The sequence below is a fragment of the Amblyomma mixtum genome, chromosome 2, assembly GCF_055824585.1.
Source record: "Amblyomma mixtum isolate Tamu chromosome 2, ASM5582458v1, whole genome shotgun sequence".
Lineage (NCBI taxonomy): Eukaryota > Metazoa > Arthropoda > Arachnida > Ixodida > Ixodidae > Amblyomma > Amblyomma mixtum.
Genome location: NC_143013.1, coordinates 11,839,118 through 11,861,896, shown reverse-complemented (window position 1 = coordinate 11,861,896; position 22,779 = coordinate 11,839,118). Strand labels below are relative to the sequence as shown.

Genomic DNA, 22,779 nt, shown 5'->3' with positions numbered 1-22,779 from the left:
CACATTGTTCTGTAAAAAAAAATGTTTTATATTAAAGGTGCTGGGCTAAGTTGTTTATAGTGAGCAAGAATACGAACAAGCACGGCGCTAAGCGCCCTCTGACAACCTACAGCCGCACTGCCACAAATGTTTCCAAAATCTGATTCAAAGTGAGAGGGAGGCGTTGGTCTGTGTGGGACGGCGCCGATATCAGCGGAGCTTATGGATTCCGCATAAGCGCTACAAAAATACGCACCAAAACACGCAGAGCCGGACTGGTCGTCGGGCGCGCCTGCCGTTTTGACAGGTAACGTAACTGAGCGTAGCGCAATCACTGCCGATGTTCGGCTCCAGTGGTTTCAAGCCGGAAGAACGATTGAGGTTGGCAGTTTGTTTTATTTTTTCCCGCCCATTCGCGCAGGGCCGTGGAGGAGCGAGAGAAGTGAAGTAGCGGCTGGTGCGAGGAGACTCGGGGCGGCGGGCAGCCAGCGGGCATCGGAGTTCCCAGGTTGATCGTTTTCAGGTAATCCCGGCACCACTGCTTTAGCCGCGGATAAGACACGGAGACTTTGGCTGCGCCTGGGGAACCGGTTGGGTAGACTTTAGCACCCCATGAACAATCTTTTGCGGAATGTGTCGGTCCGCATTTAGACACCGAAGATCGATATGTATCTCCGCCCGTGGTCTTCCAAAGGCGATGTAGCAGCGCGGTTAAGTTGTCGGGTGTCAATTTCGCTGCTGTGGAATGCAGCTGTGTCACGTGCGAATCACGAGCAGCCGTTTTCGTAGGCGGCGAAATTTTCGCAGCTTGTGCGCGGACTTCTCTCGCTGTGTGACGTAACTTGTGGGAGCGGCGCTTTCTGTTCGGGCGAGCGGGCGAACGCACGCTCGCTCTCAAATGTTGTTGCGGTTTGTTTGGTGGCAAAGGCTGCGTGCTCTATTCAGCAATCGTGGTCTGCGGCGGTGAAATCACGGCAGCCGCTGTTTCCGTCGCCTGTGCGGCTGCCCGCAGCTGCAGTTGTTCTGGCCTCGAGGACATGACCGCTCGCGAAGCAATCGCGTGGGCGATGTTTTTATTCTGCCTCGAAAGCTATCGATTCGTCGCACTGTGTGGTGAACGGGCTGTATATCTATCAGCGTGATCTTATGTCACTTAATGCGGGAGGGACAAGCGCGTTGTGGAGAATACGTGAGCCGAAATGAGGTTTCGTTGGGTTTTTTTCTCTCTGTAATTTTATGGGCCGACGAGCCCGAACTGCCGTTGGTTTCGTGCGCGCAATTGCGGTATGGTTTCCGCCCATTGTGATAAAAAAAAAAAAAAAAATGTTGCAGTCGTTGAGCGATGCTTTTCTTCTTTTTCCTTCCCTTGTAGACCAGCGATGGACCTTAATTTCAGAGTTCTGAAGGAACCCAGAGGATTCATGAGAGTCCTGCAGTTCGTAAGCACAATGAGCACCACTACCTATTTTGCACGAGTACAGCATTTCCGTTTGTGCCAATACTTGTTCGGGTGATGAGACAGTGTTGTGATAGTGTAAAAACGGTATTTGGCTCATGACTCATCGTAACTAAAAAGTAAACATTAAAATATCTTCATAGTTCACTACAAAACAATTGTGCAAAGGGCATATCTTAAAATAGCACCATCTGTGTACAAAAACAAAACGAAATTGTACATAATGCGAACATTAAAAAATGCTTTGAACTACATACAGGGAAGAGTTAATTAGCACTAAAGAGGAATCTGAACTCGTCTTATAACAGCGGGAACTCGATCTACACGTTCCGAGCATTCTTAGAAACTTCGAATTATTTTCTTGTGCGGCCGATTTCTCTAATTTAAATTTGATTCAACGTCCCGGCTCCCGCCTTTTTTTGAACTCACCTCTGACGGTAGAGGAGTCAACCAACGCGTGGTGTGCCTTTCAGCCAGTCCCGTGTCGCCTTGCCGCTCCCGCCGCGGTGGCTCAGTGGTTAAGGCGCTTGCCTACCGAGCCGGAGTTCCTGGGTCCGAACCCGACCGCGGCGGCCGCGTTTCGATGGAGGCGGAACGCAAAAGGCGCCCGTGTGCTGTGTGATGTCAGTGCACATAAAGATCCCCTGGTGGTCGAAGTTATACTGGAGACCTCCACTATAGTGCCTAGGCACTATACCTCCACTAGGGCACCTCTTTCTCTCTCTCTCTTCTTTCACTCCCACCTTCCTCCCTTCCCTTAAGGCGTGGTTCAGGTGTCCACCCAGATATGACACAGATACTGCATTGCCTTTCCTCAAAAACCAATTTACCCCTCTGCCACAATGTTTGAAGGTGGTCAAAATTATTCCCCAGACCTCCACTTCAGCACCTCTTTCTCTCTTTCTTCTTTCACTCCCACCTTTCTCCCTTTCCTTAAAGCCTGGCTCAAGTGTCCACCTAGATATGTGAGACAGATACTGGACCATTTCCTTTCCTCAAAAACCAATTTACCATCAACTGTGGTACCTAGTGATCAGTTATATTTCCTGCTCAGTTAATTTCCAGGGGCCTAAGTTGTGGCTATATGTAGCCTCTGACTGGATCTGTTTGTTCAAGGATACCTAAAAAGCAAAACAGAAAGTGAAGCACCAGGTGACTGCTTTTTTGGGGGTGAGTGCAAAAAAAGGCGGGATAGGGGACATTTAATCTGGCTTAAATTAGGAAAATCCACATTTCTAAGAATACGTGTAGATCTTGTTCCATGTAAAAAGGAGTTCAGATTACTCATTAGTGCACAAGTGCAGTATAAATAAGGGCTGGACTTTTTGGTTTTTATTTTCTGAAAATGCAGAGGACTTTTTGCATTGTTTATTTCAGAATGCAGAATTTTTCTTTTTAAGCAGGTGTTGTTTTCTAGGCATGAATTACCAACTTTTTTCTGTGTTATAACATGGCATTCCTGTGCAGTTAAAATTCAGCTACAATGCATCCTGGTCTTTTAGTCAGCCCTCGCATTCAATTTTCCTGCAATTAACGCACAGATTGTCGTACTTAGAGCTGTCCTTCTGACCTAGATTGCCATCAAAGAAAAAGTAAGGGATCAGCCCTCGCATTCAATTTTCCTGCAATTAACGCACAGATTGTCATACTTAGAGTTGTCCTTCCGACCTAGATTGCCATCAAAGAAAAAGTAAGGGAAGTTAAATGATGGAACTGTCAAACAAAAACGAAAGTGAAAGTTCACTTTTAAAGCTGGGTTGCCGTGTTATTGTTGGGTTGTTGCTTTGGGTTGAGTGAGAGGGGCGGGGCAACACGTGGTCTGCATGCTGATGGCAGCGATGGCTAATGAATCGTCGTGGTAGCCAGAACATCCCACTTTTTCGTGATGCTTATGTATCCTTACACTGATTGGACGAACCTACTTAGTATTTCACTGAGATACGGAGGAGGTGGAGCCTCCCAGTCTACAAAGGCATGTAAGGTAACTTAGAAATGCTTCAAAACGCACAAATATGTCACTTTTCCATACTTTGTTAATTTCCTTCTTTGACTGAGTGTAACTCAGAGTCAGTAGCCAGCTAGTTGTTGCATGTGTGTCAGAGATGCTGTCCTTTTTCGGTTTAAACCTGGATGTCAAAAATAAATTCAGCGTACTTTTATTATTATTTTTTTAAACTGAAATGTCCCATCCCCTAAAGTTAGCGTTTTAAAAGTGCATTTCAAGGTGAGGTTTTTTTTTAAAGAGCTTTCAATAGATCTTTAATACTGGCAAGTAGAAGTATTCAAAGTATTTACTTAACTTATAGCAAAGCCCTTAGAGCTGGAACTGATTTCACTTGCATACCATTCATCTTAGCATGGCTTGCGTAATTGGTTGCAAATGTGTGAAGGCACAACCTGAGGACCTGGTTCAGCATTGTTGAACAAGGAGACAAGGTGTGCATGACTTGAACCATTGCATAAGTGAACAAGCAAACAAAAAAATGAATAGATGGTAGGCTCACATATATTTGCTTGCAATAGCTAACTAGCCAATTAAGACAAGATATTCTCGAGTATTACTGTCTTAAAACTGAGAAATCATTGAATAAGGCATTATTGGAACTGAATGTGAGCTGCACTGTAGTCGGATACAACTCAAGAACGAAGCGGCTTTTCTCCGTCAAGGGACCCCCTTCCAGCCAATGCTGTCGGCCGATTCCCATGGCCCTGCTAGCGCGACAATGCAGGGAGTGACAGATGAAAGAATATAGTCTCCTCCCTCCGACAATGCAGGGAGTGACAGATGAAAGAATATAGTCTCCTCCCTCCGACAATGCAGGGAGTGACAGATGAAAGAATATAGTCTCCTCCCTCCGACAACGCAGGGAGTGACAGATGAAAGAATATAGTCTCCTCCCTCCGACAACGCAGGGAGTGACAGATGAATGAATATAGTCTCCTCCCTCCGACAATGCAGGGAGTGACAGATGAAAGAATATAGTCTCCTCCATCCGACAATGCAGGGAGTGACAGATGAAAGAATATAGTCTCCTCCCTCCGACAACGCAGGGAGTGACAGATGAAAGAATATAGTCTCCTCCCTCCGACAATGCAGGGAGTGACAGATGAAAGAATATAGTCTCCTCCCTCCGACAACACAGGGAGTGACAGATGAAAGAATATAGTCTCCTCCCTCCGACAATGCAGGGAGTGACAGATGAAAGAATATAGTCTCCTCCCTCCGACAACGCAGGGAGTGACAGATGAAAGAATATAGTCTCCTCCCTCCATGGTCGGGGATAGTCCCCTCACTGGTGACGCTAGCAGGGTTATGAGAATGGACCGACGCCATTGGCTGGAAGGGGGTTCTTTGACGGGGAAAAGCCGCTGCGTTCTTGAGCTGTACCCGACTATAGTGTTTCTTTCATGCTGCTGTGTAGTGGCCTCATGTACCTACTCTAGATTGCAGTACTTCAAATACTGAACAGCAGTCATTGTCACAAAGTGAGAGCAGGTTTTCTGCGTCATGCACGAATGATGAAAGTTGTGCATTATAGTTTCACTAGACCATAGTTAATTAAACAGGTCAGCTCGAGTATTTTCAGTTTTCTGCATAATTTGATTGCTCACATGAGTACTGTGACCATAACCCCATGGAAAATTTATTTTTAACTTGCTTTTCAGCAAGGTAACTGTCCCTTGAATCTTACGCTGTGTATGACTAGCTAAAATGTGGTGCTCTCTAAATAGTTGCTTGCTTAGTTTTCTGTTTGTTTCTCTCGTTTTTTTTCTTCAAAGGAAGAAGTACATTACTCTGAGTGCATTTTCATTACGAACGTGAATAGATAGAAAGGTGTTGACCGCTCACTTCCTATGCAGGTGTTTTCCATATTTGCTTTTGCAACCACGTCTGGCTTTGGGACCACATCGGTTTTTTCGGTGAGCTGTGATGGGTCAGCCCCTTTCAAAGTCAGTGTCCAGTTCGGCTATCCATTCAGGTGGGTGTGCAGTAATGAGAAAATGTAATTTGAATGTGCTTAGTAGTGCTAATGAAACACTAAATGCTCTTCCCCATTGCTTAAATAACTGCTGATGTCAAAAATAAAAACCAGGCAGTGCTAAACTTTGCTGCTTGGTGCATTAATTTCCGGCGAGAGCTGGTTGACGGGGCGTTGTGCTATGCCATTTTGCTGTTTTGGTTGAATTGCACAGAGCAGCTACAAGAAACAGGTACAGGCGATATTTTGTAACTTTTTTCGTTGCAGCTGCAGCTGGCGTGTGCGCACGAGCGGCAACGCAACCATCTGTTTTTCTTAGCTCTAACTTCCGGTGCGCAAAAGTCCCGCCATCTGCCTCTCCTTAATTGTGTCATATCTTAGCCATCTGCTTCTCCTTGGCTCTATTTTACTTTAGGTTGGCTCAGGGGGGATGCGTAAAACAGCCCTAGCGGTAAAATTTTAGCTGATAGCAGTTGCGCTGTGTTTCATTGTCTTGTGTTTTCATGTGTTTGTGTTCGGTGTCACTACTGAGCATGTTCAACTTATGCTGTTCAGCTAGCTCCGTTTCTAGCATTTATGAGGAAACGCACTTTAATCTTCCGGCTCAGTTGTGCTGTGCAGCAGTGTTCTGCTTCTAACGAACCACTTGACCACTGCTTGGGTGTGGTAATTCTCTCTATTTTAACGTGTGGTAAGCACAATGTTTGTTATGCTTATTGGTGAAGAAAATTGTGCCATTAGCAAAAAAAAAGGAAAAAAACTCCATGCTGTGGTTGTGCTTGTCTGGCTCTAGGCATAATTCTTTCGCATTGCTTGGCTTTGAGACAGCTTGCTGACAATAGCTTTAATCCAAGCTGTCGAGGAATAACTTTTGGCATTTTTTTGCAGCGAGTTTTTGGTCGCATGTACGTTTGCTTTTGTTTTGACCTGTTTCGAACTACTGCAGTCTACTGCTCTTTTTCCTGCCATGTGTACTTAGATTGCAAGAAATCCCACTTCAAGGGCTTACTTTTCGACCTGTTGTTCTTGTATTTTCCCATGTAATATGGTTTGTGTGACAGTAAGCCATATTTTTGTGTGAACTCGTGGCCGTAATGATGTGGAGCATGCTCCTTTTATATCTTTCCTAATTTAAATTAAGTGGCATTTGTTCCTTACGCTGATAAATGCTGCTGGCGTGCTCATGCATGAATGGAAGTAACCTAATTCCACCACACAATACAGGAGAAGAGCTAGAACACTAACCTGAAGTGTGCTTCATATTAGCTGTGTTATTAGCCAGTGGGTCGAGACCACATTTGTGGAGGTGAAAGTCTGACTCAAATTTTTGTAAAGTTTGATGGTGAGATGGAGTGATCGTTGCCGGACAAGCGACCTATGTACCTTGATCACTTTTCATGCACCCTGGAGACATCTGACCCTAATAGTATGTGAGGAAAACTTCAGAAACTAGCCTCAGTCACTTTGAGACGTTAAGCCCCATCAAGCGAAAGTATGAAAAAAAAACATTTCGCTGCATTTTACACCGAATATATTCCCTTCCACCCAAGATTGCTTTAAGGAGAAGGTGCAGCTGTAAGTTTGTCACATGTCTCTCTGTTCCCAAAGTTAAGAAATGTTTACAACAGAATTTATCTTTGAAAATGTTATTTATTTTAACATAACGTAGAGACATTTTAATCTAGTGTTTGGTACATCATAGCCTCAGCTACTTATGCGTCATAAAACCCAGCAAAACACAACAGCCACAATAACAATGGAATGAATAAGATGAATTGACGATGCTACTGTTAGCTGTAGGCATGTTTATAACTCAAGTGTTTGCAGAAACAATCGCTTTGTTCTTGTTGCGTGCAGGATGTCTTACTTCCCTTTCCAAGTGCCCCGATCCTGCCCGATCACACCTGAAGACCGCAGCTTGGAGACCATAGAGCTGCCCTACAACTTTGCTAGCAATGCAGAGTTCTTTGTGGCAACGGGTGTGCTGTCGTTTCTCTACTGTGTGGGCATCCTTGGCATTTACCTCTTCTCAAGCAAGATGTATGCTGAGAACCAAACTGTCCCCATTGTGGTGAGTGCATGTACAAGGTGTGATTTGATGATTACGACATTATCCCGTGTGTTGCATGTGATACGAACTAAAAAAATCAAGGGTATTTCATTTATGCTCACAGGTTTATGTCAGTTTCTCACGTTATTCTTAAAATGGCCTCTTCTTTTAATATGTGTTTCAAACTGAAGTCAGAGTGCTGGCAGCCAGAGATGAAAGAGGCATGCTGGAAAATTGCTCTCTGCAAAAGCTAACCCTTGCAACAGTACTACAGTGATGGAAGTTTTGGATTTTCCTATTGGTTTATTGTATGCACCTGAGTGTTTGTGTACAGTTTTAGTGTTCTTAGACCAGCAGTAACGATCATAATTTGTTCCTTATATTTATGCATAATCACCATTTTCAGTAAGAATTTGCCAGATTTTTAAATTTCTGCATTGCAGGAGCCCTGGTGATGCTTATACTGAAAGCTCATAGCTTTAATCTGATGTTTCGGTTGCTTAGGTATAGTACTGCTCAGCTGTAATGCGGGAGGAGTCTTCCAAGGCAGGAGCGATGGTGTTAATTTATTTTTTTACTGTTGCTGAGGCTAAGTGCAGTAGAATCTCGACATTACGGTCACGGATAGTAGTAATGTCGGTATAATACGAATTCATGATTTTCCGGCTGAAGTGGATTGTTTACAGTGCACAAAAATCTTTATGCTTGGAACGCTTTCCCATGTAAATGTGTTCGGACTGAATGTGGCAGCATGTGAAGTACCAAACGTAGAGAGGTATACCGACTACATAGCTCAACTGGAAGGGAAACGGTTGGCTGATGGTGGCAGTTCTGAAGTCGCAGACAAAAAAGCCATGTAGACCGTGCATGTTGCCCACACTGAAAAATAGAATCGGGCGAAGGTGATGGGCCCATCCAGGAGCCATCAGACTTTGCCAAAACCTGAGTGCGACTACCGCGACCTGTGAGGCGTCCCAGAATGTGCTACGCGGTTCTTGCAAAACATTTAATGTTTGCACCTGGTCGTGACAATGAATCAGACTACAATTTTTTTGTTCCAGTGGGAATGAATAACAGAATTTAATATTCAATGAAGCTGTTCCTGCACAGAAATTGCCTTGCATGTAAAGTAGCAAAAGATTATCGCACAAGGAAAGAGAAGGAAGGTTGTAGATATTCTTTTGTTGCATTTATATATGGCAATGATTTTGCCTTTATTGAATTTTGTGAAAATAAAAAGTGATAATTTGCTAGTTGTTCAGGCATTTTGCTCTTGCAATCTACTGTGTGTGTTCTGTTTTCTGCCAGAGGCTTTCATCGGTAGTTGACTGCTTGGGCACTGTTTTCGTTTTTAGGCTTTATTCATGTTACTCTTCTAATTTTTTCAAGATGTACAATTTTTCAGTCACTCTGGGGCTACCCACACATTTGAGCTGCCCTTGCCCAGTCTTTGTCACAAATCCCTGCTTGAGACCAAGGGCGTCCGCAGAATTTTTTGCAGGGGGGGGCCCCGTTGGTGCCCCGGGGGGGGGGGGGGGGGGTATGTTCGTAGCAAAAAGGCGCTATTTGCGGAGTAAGTTTATTTATTTATATATAAATAAAAATTAAACAAAATGCACACATGAAAGAAAAATTACAAACAGCAAATTAAAGCGCGGCTAGGAGAGGTACATTGGAGTTTATCAACGAAGAAACAACTAAAATTAATAAAAAATGCAAAAAGATGCTATATCACTTCGTGGAGAAGAGTGCTCAGTCTTCCTGCATACGGGTTCTCGACTCACCCGGATTTATGACCAGCACACAGCACAATATGTTCGCAAACACGCAACTACAGTCACTCAGTCAGTCTTCCTTGAACAGCAACTGTAGGCGCCTCGGATTTTTCTGGGCGAATTGCGTAATTACACGTGTGATAAATTCACTTCTGTGCTTCATTACACGCTCTCGGTGCACACTCATCATACACATTGATTGGAAAAACTGTTGAACGCGTACGTTGAAAACAAAAGATGACTATATATACAACGAAAACTTATTTACAAGATAAATGCACGCTCGCAGCTTCATACACCTCGCTCCATCTTGCTTGCGCATCCGCACAGTTGAGCAACCCCACACACACTGCTCGCCGCTCGTCGTTTTCTCGTCCGCTGTCTTGGTTGTTCTCAGCTTCGCTGACAACCGGCCACTAAAAACACCCAAGCACAAACACAGGGGCGCGCACACGTGCGAGGGCTTACTTGCCGCAATATCCCCGAATGCGCACTTTGGGGGTGAAAGGAACGCCGCGCAACTTCCGAGGGGAAGGGACACTCGCCACTCCGGTCGGAAAATTTGTTTTTGTGTTTTTATGGGGTTCAGAGCCCCAAAACGACTCAGGCTATGAGGGATGGAGTAGTACAGAGTTCCGGGTAATGTCGACCACCTGGGTCTCTTTACCATGCACTGACACGCACAGTACATGGGCGCTGTTGTGATTTGAGGCCCAGCCAGAGGTGACAGGCGAGCCAGGCAGGCGCCATCGGGCTGCGTTGACCAAAGGCGCTGGTTTTCGTAGAAGACGCAAAGAACGCTGGTGTGGGGGCGCCTCGGGAGACTGCGTCGCCGTGAACAAAAGCAGCTAATCCCCTTTGCCGGAGATTCTGAAAGCGGCGCTTCTACCGAACTGCGCTACCCGTGGATCGGAGGAGACAGCGAGCGGCGGCGGCGCCAACTCATCGCCCGCTTGCCCCTGAGCAGCCCGACAAAGCGGGGGTGGACACGGCTGATTTGTCCTTCCCTCCTTAAGAATTCATCGGTGACCGGCGTAACGATAGGCGAAAACAAGGTGCCCCGTGCACTGTCTGCCTCCGTGTCGCTATCTCTCTAGAGATCAAAGAAACAGACACCCATCTCAAGGCGGCTCGAAACACATGCTCGCCGGTGCCGCTGTATGTCTGGAACAGGTCGCCCTTCAGTAGAGCTAACGATGGCGTGGTTTGAAAACGGCGGAACGACGCACGCCCGGACGCGGCATTTCGCAGATGTGACCATGCGGGGCTGCTTTTACCCTTTTGACTGAGCGCACCACCGCCCCTGGCGTGCGGCCATCACTCACGGTTCGAGTGAGTGATTTTCCAGGGGGGTGCAACCGCCCCCCCTTGCCCCCCCCTCCGGACGCCCATGCTTGAGACTGCCCTATTTGTGCACGAACTAGCATCTCTGACCACCCCAGCTTCTCTGCTTATACCAGGAAGCCCTGCTTGAGTAGAGAGAGAGACGCCCTTTAATGAAAAGTAGAGGATTTAGTCGGCATCTAAAAATCACTGGCATGCTACTCTGCGTGGGGAAGGGAATTTGGGAGATAATGGTGGAAGGAGAGTAGTGCGGAAAAGGTAGATTAAAACAAAAGGTGGAGAAGATAAAATGTGGCCATTAAATGCGTGCTGGTGCTTCAGCGAGTAATGATGTTGCTAATGAAATGATGAAGTGCATAGCCCGACATATTAGCTAACAAAGTTCACTGCGTGAAAAATGGCGAGGATAACATGCAAGGTGAAATTAGAGGTTGTCATTATGTCCAAAGTCCTTTAAATATGCAAATAAAAAGTTCATTGCATGTCTCTGTTGCCTCGGGCAGGCTGGGGGACCAAAAACACTGTCCATTGTTAGCGGCCCTGCGGAGAGCTCAAGTATGTGGGAGCTCTCCTGACTTCATACCATTGGACTTGGTGTTCCTGTCTGTCTGGAGACATGCACGAACCAATTGTTAGGCTGCCTCACCTTTATGCTGCAGGCAGTTGAACTGCAAAGTTTTAATAGAGGTGTTCTGGTAACAGCCTAGCTTTTGTAGTCACGAAGGTGTAAATGTCACTGGTGCCCTTACCTTGCAGGACTTGGGCCTGACAGCGCTACTGTCACTGTTCTGGTTTGCGGGCTCGTGCGCCTGGGCCCAGGGAGTGCGCGACATCAAGTATTACATGAGTCCCGACAACATCCGCAAGTGGCCCGCCATAGACATCTGCAAGGATATCGACAAGGCCCTCTGCTCATTCGAGTCCAGTGGCAGCTACGCCACCCTCAATGTTTCCCTGGTAAGCAAAGAGTGGGCTGCGGCAGGCTATATACCAACCTGGAAAATTGGGGAGCAACGCAGAGGTGTTGAGTCATGGAAACAAACGATCCAGGCACCCACTGTGATGTGCCGCAATGGGGCAGCAAATATCAGGCTGCTACATCTTATTCAGTGAGCAGAAATTGGTGTCTTCCAATCAACACCCAGTGAAATGAAATCTGGCCCACTCCTTGCCTCATCGTTTCTCCTATGCAGGTGCATTATGTGTGTCTGAAATTGCTTGTAATGCTTGAATTGTGTGTGGCTGGGAGCCAAAATGAGTATTGGCTGATGGCTTTCAAGTTTCATTTCATTTATTTGTCCCTTAAAAGTCCTGAAAAGCTGGGCAGGGGGTGCTGACAGGTTGGGCTGCGAGTCGCTATCATCTCCTGAGTATTTGTTTATTAATTATTTTAATGAATTTACAAATGCTGCAACCCCAAAAAGAAACTTTAACAAGGTGGGAAATGCACGTAGTAAGCATGCACAAACATGTACAACTTTTCCAAATAAAGTGTAACGAGTGTAATAGGCAACCTAATGTGGCTCACATAAAGAGTTTGAACAAAATGAGGGTTAAGATTGGCCACATGAACAGTTGGCTTCCAACTATGCCTGTGTGCCTGCCTGCCTGATTGTGTTTTAAATGGCCACTTCTACTCTCTGCACATGCATACTTTGACCGTCAGCATCTAAAGTCGTGCAGAGAGGCATGCTTGCTGCTGGGCGGGGTCATTCAGCTGTCTTAGAAAGGGCTGTTTCTTCCATCTTGGCTTTCCAAACATGGTGCACTGAGGCTTTAGTTCTTTTGGAGATGCACTTGGTCAGAGAAGGTCAAAAAGTTCCTGGACCAGCAGTGCAACCGGCCTGTCTCTAAGAAGAGACACGGAAGAAGGCTTTTCTTTGCAGTCTGTCTTATTGGCAACCACTTCGTAATGCTTTCAAATAAAAAAGTGGCTGTACCAGTGAGAGCACAGACTTGTACATCTTGAGGCTTACGTTTCACAGATGCTTCCTTCAGTTGCCCATTCAATTGACCCCTGCCGAGACTTCAGTCGCAGCCTGAATTGTAAATCATAGAGTGGAATAACAAAAAAGGAGTGAATGCTTTTAAGTGAACACATGGGTCTTTAGAGACGAGAAATCGTGGAAAACTCGATTTTTCAATTTTACCACATTCAGGTTCGTAAGGTTCTTTCGTACTGACCGGCAAATTTTGGTGGTCGACTGTGGCACAGTTTTAAAAAAACTGTGAAATAAATGTGCCATCACGGCGCGGTATCTCGCGAGAATGCGTCAAAAGAGGCCCATTTTCTGTGCCTTCAAGTTTCAAAACCAGCTGCTATAATGTATTCTCTCTGGTCTCGTTTGAAAGAGCAGTTCTTCAGGTGTCCTTTGCGCTAGAGCAGAACCATGTGCGCTGCTTCAAGCAAAGGAAACTGCAAAAGACTAAAACTCTGGTGTGGCCTCACGATTGGCTGGTGCCACGTGGCAAATTTAATGCTTCACGTTGGCTAGCTTGAACTTCTCGCCATTCCCGGTTGCCGCCATTTTGAAAGATTTATCAATGTGTACACCTGCCAATTTCAAGCTGCAGCCCAATGAATCGCAGAAGAGAACTCCAGAAGCGCAAAGGAGAACTATGATCTGTGGTTGTCGGTGCTGATGAAAAAGAATGATAGTGTAGAGTACAGCAGGTCAGTTTTGCATAGGCGTGCTCTTTCTTTATTTTAGTCAAGACCTACATATTTTTGTGCAGCTGGATTAAAGTTGGCGGGGAGGGTGTGAGGGATTGCACTTCCCCTTTGAGTAAGGAGTAGCGAGAAGGCTAGGCAGACCTCTGCTGTTCGAGCAAAGGTATTCTGGAAACTGCACCTCACTGTATAGTTGTTGCGCCAAAATGCAATCCTTACTATGGCTGCGTAATTTCAGTGCCATAACAGCGATAATGAGAGACATTGATTTTTCTTCACAGAGCGAATGACTCAAGGCTGTTCTCTCTTTGCCAGATTTTGGGCTTCTTCAATGTGCTCCTCTGGCTGGCGGGTTGCTGGTTTGTGTACAAGGAGACCAGCTTCCACGGGCAGCGCCAGCCACCACCCGTGGGCGGGGCAGTGCCCCCGTTCCCACAGTCCAATGCCCAGTACCCGCCACAGTCGCCCCCACCCATTCAGAGCCCCACCTTCGGAACGCAGTACTAAACGTCACTCGCCCTGTTGACCCAGCACACCTCGGCAAAATCCCCGGGCTAAACTGGTTGTGCTCGGTGAGCTGAGCACGAGGGGCACACGAGCAGATTAACTGTTCTGCGCAAAGCCGAGCTAGCTGGGCAAGCTGCTGTAATTTGTTTCCATGCTGGACGAGCTGCAGGATTTCTTTGTACCAGCCCAATTTTTAGCAAGTTTACCATCGTGCTGGCTTGTTTAGCTGTCTGTATTCTCTGTCACCTTGAAGGCATGCTCTAGCTGAGGATACGACTTGAAGTCACTTCTTGACGTGACCTTCCGTGGCGAAGTGTGCTGACTGCAAGTTGGCACGAGCGCATGGCGCGTTTCATGACGTGCATGCTGCCAATAAGAGGGTTGTTGGAACTTAGCGTTTGGGTTGCGTAAGGTGAGAGCGAGGGTGGCTTCTTTGTTTTATTTTTTGTGCACAGGCTACCTCAGTTCAAGAAGATCACCCCCTTTTCATCTTGGCAAAATGCCATATGACCTTTGTTACACTTGCATTGCGTAGTGAAACACCGCAGCTGCTAACCTGTCAGCAAAACAAAAAGGGGTGGGGGGCAGTTTGCCCAGTAGGTCAACAGCTCCATTCCATGTTCAAACATGGCTTTTAGAGAAATCTCTCCTGTTCCCCTCTGCCGCTCATTTGGCTCGGAGGTTTTCCGGTGTGCTGCTTAACGAATTTGCTGGTCATTGTGCCCTGTTGCGTACCCACTGCTGTTTATTTCTTTTTCTTTAACCTTTTGGCAGACTGAAACGAGACCTGTTTTTCATTTAAGTTATCTTGAAGAGTTGCCATGTATGCGAGGGCACGTGTTTACCACAGCATTTTTTTTTTCTTTTTTTCAATGTACTGCGGCCCCTGTTGACACTAGATGAAGGTCTCCGCACTTCTACGTATAATTCGAATGGTGCAAAAAGGTAGCACTTACTGTTTGTACCTAAAGGCAGGCGATATGTGTGCAGGAAGGAGGCACATATACAGACAGTGCATCTGTCTTGGAAGCATTATGTTTGCATCCTTTGCTGTTGACTTACAGAATGTGTTCAAACTTAGCAGCTGAGTCTCTGCTCTGCTCTCATAGCACTGCAGCCTCCCCTTGCTTAACAGGCAAAGCACGAGTCCAGCTTCTTTTAATCTCCATTTTCAGCTGGTGTCGTACCCTTCGCACGCCTCACCGTTTCTGGTGTAAGGAGGGAGGAATCTGTCAAACTTCAACCTGGCTGCGACTTTTGTTGCAGGCGTAGTTTAGTGAATGCTCGGATGTAACCTAATGCAGCCACCTGCTGCATTTTATATTTTGTCGCATATTGCCCCAAAGTGATCCATGGTACCACGTTTACTTCTACTTAAATCGCTTGAAATTTTGCTTCGAAGTTGCACCCACAGCCTGTTCTCTTTCTTGCCTACTTGCGACGTCGCTGATTCAGCCAGCCCAATGCGCAACTGTGCTTTTGACAAAGACATTGTCGGCTCACCCTGTGCAGCACAGGATGTGTTTCTTTTTGTTTTGTTTTGCGTTCGACATAGCAATACAAAGCAAGTTCGTACGAGGGAGCTTCATGGGCTTTGCGTCTTCAGCCATTTAGGTCGCTAGTGTGGTTCAGGGCAAGTATGGAGTGAAATTTGAAATCGTGGGTGGATTGGCTTGCGGAGTGGACCTAGTAAGTACCTTATCATATATATATATGTGTGCGTGTATGTATGCATTGGCTCAGGCCAAGGGACATGTTTGACTCCAGGCCACAGCATGCATAGGATATTGTTAAGACTGTCTGAAATGGCCGGTGCATTCATGAACAAGTATATATTATTCACCGGTGCAAGAAAGGATGGTTGTTTCCTGATGATGAGCCACCGGTTTTTAGTGACAAGCTGAAGGCAAGGAACGTGTTGTACACCAAGATGTTTTGAGTTGGGCAGCTTGAGAAATCTCAATGGCAGCAGTGTATTGTTTCAACCGGTGATTTTGCTGCTGTAGTTTTGATGAACATAGCTGCTGGAATTGGCTGCCTGCTGACACTGACTTCTTTTTTCGCTGTGTCCTAGCAGAAGCAGCAGAGCTTGTGGGATTTTTCAACTATCTTATGTGGGTTGTGATCGCCTTGTTTATACATTTTTCTTGCGTTGCAATGAAACAGATTTATTTTGTGTTTAACCTTGAAAGCCATATTGCCAGCAGCACTGTAAGTGACAAAATTGCCACAATTTGTTTGTTTGCTTTGCTTTTCACTAACCTCAGGGCTGTTATTCTTACTTTGTGGAATTTAAGAATAACTGGGACACAGTGATCTGTCTAGATGCTTTGCGTTGTGCATTTATTAATTTTTTTTGCCTCTTTAGACATTTTTGTCTATTATTTATTGGCACTTGCCTTTTGCAAGTTACTACCTCTGTAAACTTTTCATGTTTACTTTGACAACACCTAACACTATGTTTAGCAGCGAGAACTTTGCCTTGTGTATTGACTTTTTTTGTCCCTACAATGATGTTTTGATTCACTTGGCGCGTAATATACACTAGCATATTTTTTTATTGTTGTATGGCTATGGTGGGCCATTCGGCTGGCAGCAGAAAAGTATCGGAAATCTGTTTTCTACTTTTGTTGTGAAGTTAGCGCTGTTGACATCTTGTTAAAGGGATGTATTGAGAGAACTGTCTTTTTAAGCAGGTCGTGCTTATAGTATTAATTTTGCATATTGTGCACTATAATACCTGTGGCTCAGTAGTACCATGTTTGTCGAGGGAGAAAGGCACTTTAGCAGTAGTTTTTAAATCCCTGCATATTGTCTTGCCTGCTTTGTGAGTCGTGTTGACAATGTACGTTATGCACACCTCGAATTTTTATCAGGTTAAAGCATTCACGCATGAAACAGCTGTTCTATGAATTTTTTTTTTTTTGAGACACCAATAAGTAGTGTAAATTTGTAGTACGGCAAATTTGTAGCTGAGTTTTGGATTCTCTGACTGTGCAGGTTCAAATATCTTTTTTTTTTGTTATGAGCACCGATAGCGACATCAATTTCTAACATGGCCAGCATGTGCTGGATTTCCCAGCTATCTTTTACGGGTTGTGATCTTCTTGTTTATGCATTTTAGTTCTATTATGAAGCAAGTTTCTCATTTGTGTATTTAAACTAGAAGTTTGTCTACTTAACCTGCATTTACCTATATTTACTTTCTTAACCTGTTGCAAGTGCAGTTTGTAGAAAGGGTGCAGCACTGTAATGTGTGCGGTCACTGTGGTGATCCCTATTGATGTCCACTGTGCCGGTTTCCAGTTTTGCTCCAGGCCGGCATGCTTTTGCATGTAGTGCACACATTTCTTGCTTCTATTCAAGTTTTTCAAGTGCTGTTTATGAAAGACTTGCTTTGTGCAGTAGTTCACGTGTGCCCATAGCACTTGATTGCGGATACTCACCAGCGCACTTTGTTGCACCAATGTAAACGTGTATTTTTGGTACAAAAACATTCCATTTTTTTTTTCTTTTTGCCCATCAAGCACATGGTATGCAAGATGTAGATCGGAGGTGGCAAGTTGTGCTTGGTACTTCAAAGCTGTAGTTTTTTTTGCTTTGTACTTGCATACCTTTAGCAGCCCATTGCAGATACTTGCTGACAGACATGGTTGCACTAGTTCAAATTTGTTTAGTACGAAATCTTACCATCATGTTTCCTTTTTCTTTTCTTGAGGCGTACATCATGCAAGGTATTTTTGAAATATAGTCTGTGTGCATGATGAGCTACTTTGAGTACTTCAAGCATTACTTGGGTTAAAATCAGCTGTTTGTTGCTTGGTGCAATCATAGGCTGATTTCATTAAGGCTTGATGATTTGCCTGCTGTTTGTCACATTCAACACATTGCATTGAGAAAGCATTAAGTACATAATGTGCAATCATTCCCTCACTTTAAGTTGTGATGGCTTGTCAAATGATGCTTGATAAAAGGAAAAGAAAATGAGGCAAGTTGATGTAAACCTTTTGCTAATGTGTAGCTTTTATGTATTTTTTCATTGGTGGTGGGTTTACAGTGTATGGTGGCACTTGTATACCTTTGGCAGTCCAGTGCATGCACTAACTGATGTATGTTTGTGACTAGTGGGCACTTTTTTTCATTATTGAAACATTCCATTATTTTTTTTTTCTTGCTCTGGGGCATACAGCACGCAAGATGGTGTATAAAAGCAGTGTCATATTTGGGAGGTTCTCGTAGTACTTTAGCACTGCGTGGTTTCACCGAAGGTGTGAACTGTATTTGTAGTTTTGTTGTTTGACTTTGTATAATTATCTGCAGCAAGTAAATGAGACAAAAGAAATGCTGGGTTTATTAATGATGGTCTACAAGCTTCAAGGATGGGACTGTTTCAAAGGTGAATAATTAAATTGCCATATGTAAGAGTTAGCTGAATGTGTGCTGAAAGCATACCTTTGCCTTGTGAGAAGACGAATACTGGACTGTTTCCAAAGGCCTGTTAGTGTCCCATTTTTTTCTTTATATATTGTATTATAAAATCATTAACAACAATTGTATAATTACCATCATATCTTTACGTACACGTAGAACAGCAGTGGCAAAGAGAATTGTACTTTGTAAGAAAAAAAAAGGTGGGGAAGATTTTGCGAAGCCATTGCCAGAGGAGAACCGTTCTGCATTGGTAGCCTGCATGAATGAAGAGTGCATTCTTTTTCGCTTGCATACCTTTTCACACGCCTGTTGTTGAGAGTGAAATGAAGGTGCTTGAGTTCTTTGAAGTGCTTGTTTTCAAGTCCAATTGTTCTTTGGTGCACTTGTTTTGAAGTCCAGAACTTGGTGCCATGTGTGTGAAAATTGTACAAACAAGGCAGGCATGTTCCGTAGCTTTGTGCACCGTGAGAATACGCAGAGAAGAGCCAGCAATAAGCGGCGGCTAGTGCCGGCTGATGTGCACGGTGACCCAGCATTCTTGTAGCATGGCCTTGCTGGTGTTCCAAGCGTTAAAGAGCTAGAACTGTACCTTTGTGAGCATATTGTTCCAACAAACAACAAATTGTGTGTACTGTTGTGACAGACTTATTAATGCACAGTATGCCGGCAGCAGTACTCTTTAACACATGGCTGTCACTACACTAAAGAGGACTTCAACTACACTCATGCACAAACACTAGGGCACTCACACACTGTTGATAAGATTGCTTCATTTATTTTCACTGAAAAAGTTTTCTTTTTTTTTTTTTTCTAGCAAGAATGCTACTTATGTCACAGCAGTGGTCATGACAACATTTCTGCCAAAGCTATTGCAAAGTTGTTTTTGAAGGTACAAAATTAAATACTTTCTAGGAGGCCTAATTTTTCTCGTGAAAGTGGTGCCTTCAATTGCGGAATCCGAGCAGGTTCCCTGTCTTAAAGCTTAACTCATATTTCTTGGAAGCTGTCGCAGTGTTACTTTCCTTTTTCCTTCAGATGTCATGTTCATGCAATCATTTTTGTTTTTTCAAGCCCGCATTGTCATCCAGATACTTTTGATGGCCGACACAGCACCAGGTACATTCAAGACACTACAAGTAACGTAAAACAGTGTGCAAACACTGGTGGTCGCGATTGAGGATGTTGCCTTGTTTTTTCCTTTGTGACGTAACAACAGTAAAATCCAGTCCCCAAGCATGTTGTATCTGCTATACTATTGAAACAAACAAACAAAACACCCTGTTAGGCAGAGCACTTAAGGCTATTGTTGTTTAGAAACTGTGGTACTTAGTGTTGTTGTGTATAAGAATGCTTGTGAGCGTGTGTGTGACCATATGAATGATTGAGAAAAGTGGGAAAATAAGTGTACACATATAATGCACTTCTCTGAGTCTAAAGTGTTTCAGAAGACTAAGATAGCCACATTTGACTACTTCATGCACCATGCAATGTTAGAAACTCCAGCTATTTTTCTGTCATAGCGTAGCAAATTATTTGCCTGGCATATGACCTGCCGCACTGGGAGCAGTGACAGCGTGGACGCTGCTTATAAGTTGTCAACAGACTATGTGCAGGCGGTATGTGTGCACACGCTGTCTGCGTACTACATTTTTTGTTCGACACCCAACGTATAAAGTTGCTGTGTCAACTTTTCAGTGCGGTTTTGAACAAAAAATGCAATGTGTGGACAGCGTGTGACACTGTGCAGTGTGTGGACATAACTTTTTTTCCAACTCCCCCTTGGAAAGGTCTATACAGGTGATCCACAAGCGGCCCTGGTGGTACGCTGCATTCGCAGAGGGGTCCTTTCTTTGAGGAAGAAGTCACTGCTTACTGCCATACTCGCAGCACACTGTGCAACACAACTAGAACCTGTGCGCAGGCTTGCATTTTGGAGCACTTGTGGAAACTGCAGGATGCTTGTTGGTTGTCCACTTGTGTGCTCCGTGTGCAGAAACACATGACGTGCTGCTTCGTCGTGTGCTTGCCGCCTTGCGTTGGGGCAAGAGGCCTGCGTGTCCGTTCCTCTCGCTGCTTTTGTATGTTTGTGAGTGCTGTTGTTCTTTGGATTCTTCTGAGTTCGTACTACTGCTCACAAGCATGACTCGTGTAGGGCACACCAGTCGCGACACCCGCCACTCTTGCGTGTCACTAAGAGTGCACTGCCAGCTCTCTTTGGCTACCTTGCATGTCCGCTGTCATCTCTGCTGTTGCGGTGCAAACTGCAGCCAGGAGCAAAGCCCCAACAAGCTGCGCCAGCCCAATGGCTCTCCACCTGAAGGCGACCAGTTCCAACCGACTGACCATGATGTTATCAAAGTCCTACCGTGCTTCCATTATGCCTTGCCTAATCTTTGTCACCTTTCCGTTCCGACAAATCTGTGGCGAGGTTCAGTGGGACAGGTTGTGGTGTTGTTCGGTTGTTTAAATATTTTGTTGCTGTATGTCTTGCTTGCATTGAGACGATGTTCATATGCTGCAGTGGCATTTGTGTCATATAAGCGTTACCGCCAATTCGAGTTTGTTAATTTGTGGTTATTAGTGGTCACCAGCCGTGACTGCGATACCATTGGCCAAGCAAAATACTGATTTCTTTCTGTGACAACCTGTAGTGCAGTGAATAAAGTGTTCACAGAACAATTCGTCTGGTCACTGAAAGGAAACCAGTTGCTAGTTTGGGAAAGGGGGGCACACCACAAATATACTTACTGTACATACCCTCTCTTGGTGTAGGACCCTTAAAGATAAGTGCATATGCAAGACAAGTGTTGCCAACTTTAACATGTTTGCTGCTAAACATGCAGGAGGTAGTGACATCTGCTGACATATGCAATTTCGGCAACCATAGTGACACCAAAATAACATGCTTTTGAACTCAACTGTTTGGCCTCTGTGATAGTTAACATAAGGGGTATCACAAGCTAAACAAGCTGACATGCAAAAAAAAGCAATTTCCAATTTCAAAAGCGGCTTTTGCAGTATGTGGTGCATAGTAACGTCTCCCAAGTTTGTTTTGCATTTTTCTTTTGTGCGAAGTTGGAGAAACTCTGTTTAAAGCTCCCTTGTACTGGAAGTGTTCCTCTCCTCAAGATGACAGCAGGGAGCAGATTGTTCCCATGGAGAAATGTCTCTCTGCTCGAGGTGACTAGTATAGGGAGCAACTTGCGTTTCCATGGGGAAACACTGCTCTCCTCCAGGGGCAACAGGAACAGCTTGCATTTTCATGGAATGGTGTTGCTCTCCGCCAGGTGACAACAGCGAGCAACTTCTCCCAAAGAAGTGTTGCGCTACTCCAGGAGATGACAGGAACAACTTGTCACTCGGTGGAGAGCAACACCCTTCCACAAAAACGCAATGGGGAACAACTTGTTTTTCGTGACAAAGGGAACAACTTGCGTTTCCACGCACACCTTTGCAGTGCAAAGTGGGGTAAATGGCCCCGCGCCTGCGAACACAGTTCGTCATTGTCTGTGGTCTCTTGCTTTTTTTTTTGTGTGTGTGTATCGCTTCAGTTGGCATCTTGCGTCATATGTGAATGGCAATCCATTGGGTGTGCCACTACACGGCATGCGTACATAGCTTACACAGCGTGTGTGTCTGTCGTGAGTGCGAGTGCCATAGAAAAGAGCAAGTACTGCATGCTGCTCGTCCTTTCTTGTGAGACCTCCCATGCGTGACCAGTGTTCAAAGCTGTCTCAGAGGATCCTGTTACTGTTGACACTCTTGACAGATGTACATAGTACATAATGTAAATGTCCAAGAGAATATATTACCGGAAATAAAGCTTCGAAACGTCAACTGTGGTGTCATTTTCTTCTTTATCTCCTAACCCTTCAAGCAACATTTTTAGGGGCACAGGGAGCGTTCCAATCGTAATGGGTTTTTGCGTGCTAAGCGATGTTGTGGCTTGGGGTATGATTAATGGTGACTATGAAACAATTTTGACCACTTGGATTTCATCAGTATTCAATAAAAACTTGGTATACAGACAGAACACATGCAGGTCACAAGTCGTGGCAAGACGTTTTAGAGTGATCTACCGTTTGCCTCTATGGCATCGAGAGGTCTAGTTATAAACAAAGTTTCTTGCTACCAAAAAAACATAATTAGCTGACCACAGAAATATGCACTGTGTAGGAGTTAAATTAGCAGGGACCTCTTTTGTACACACTGGGAACTAGACTGCATACTCTCGTCAAATGGCTTATATGCTAAAAAATTTAACTAAATTGTGGGGTTGTTAATTTTCCAAAGTAACAGTTGGGCTACGAGGGACTCCATAATGGAGGGCTCTGGATTAATTTAGACTACCTGGGGTGCTTTAACATGCGCTGACTTTGCAGAACATAAGGGCATTTTTGTACATCACCTCCCAACAAAATGTGGCCGAGATTGAACCCGTGACTTTGGGATCAGCAGCCGAACACAACAACTATTAAGGCGCTGGGCGGCTGCTAGAAGCTATGCGTAAGATGAATAACAAATTATTTAGTTGTCACTACCTGCCTTGCAATTCCATATGTAATGAAATCAGCATTAAGGTACCA

The 22,779-nt window shown here is 44.8% G+C and overlaps 1 protein-coding gene across 2 annotated transcripts; it reads left to right on the top strand.

The window, feature by feature from the left end:
• The first annotated feature begins 157 nt into the window (after window positions 1–157).
• On the top strand, window positions 158–22,030 carry LOC149358433 (synaptophysin-like protein 2). Of its 2 annotated transcripts, XM_089570493.1 has the most exons (7): window positions 158–286; window positions 401–502; window positions 1,352–1,418; window positions 5,297–5,415; window positions 7,273–7,486; window positions 11,341–11,541; window positions 13,571–22,030. In XM_089570493.1, the coding sequence occupies exons 3-7, from the start codon at window positions 1,359–1,361 to the stop codon at window positions 13,760–13,762; spliced, it is 786 nt and encodes a 261-aa protein (XP_089426619.1). In that variant the 5' UTR covers window positions 158–286; window positions 401–502; window positions 1,352–1,358; the 3' UTR covers window positions 13,763–22,030. The 2 variants fall into 2 exon arrangements, with proteins under 2 accessions (XP_089426619.1, XP_089426618.1); XM_089570492.1 differs by lacking the exon at window positions 401–502 and having other exon boundaries at window positions 194–360.
• Window positions 22,031–22,779: the final 749 nt, after the last annotated feature.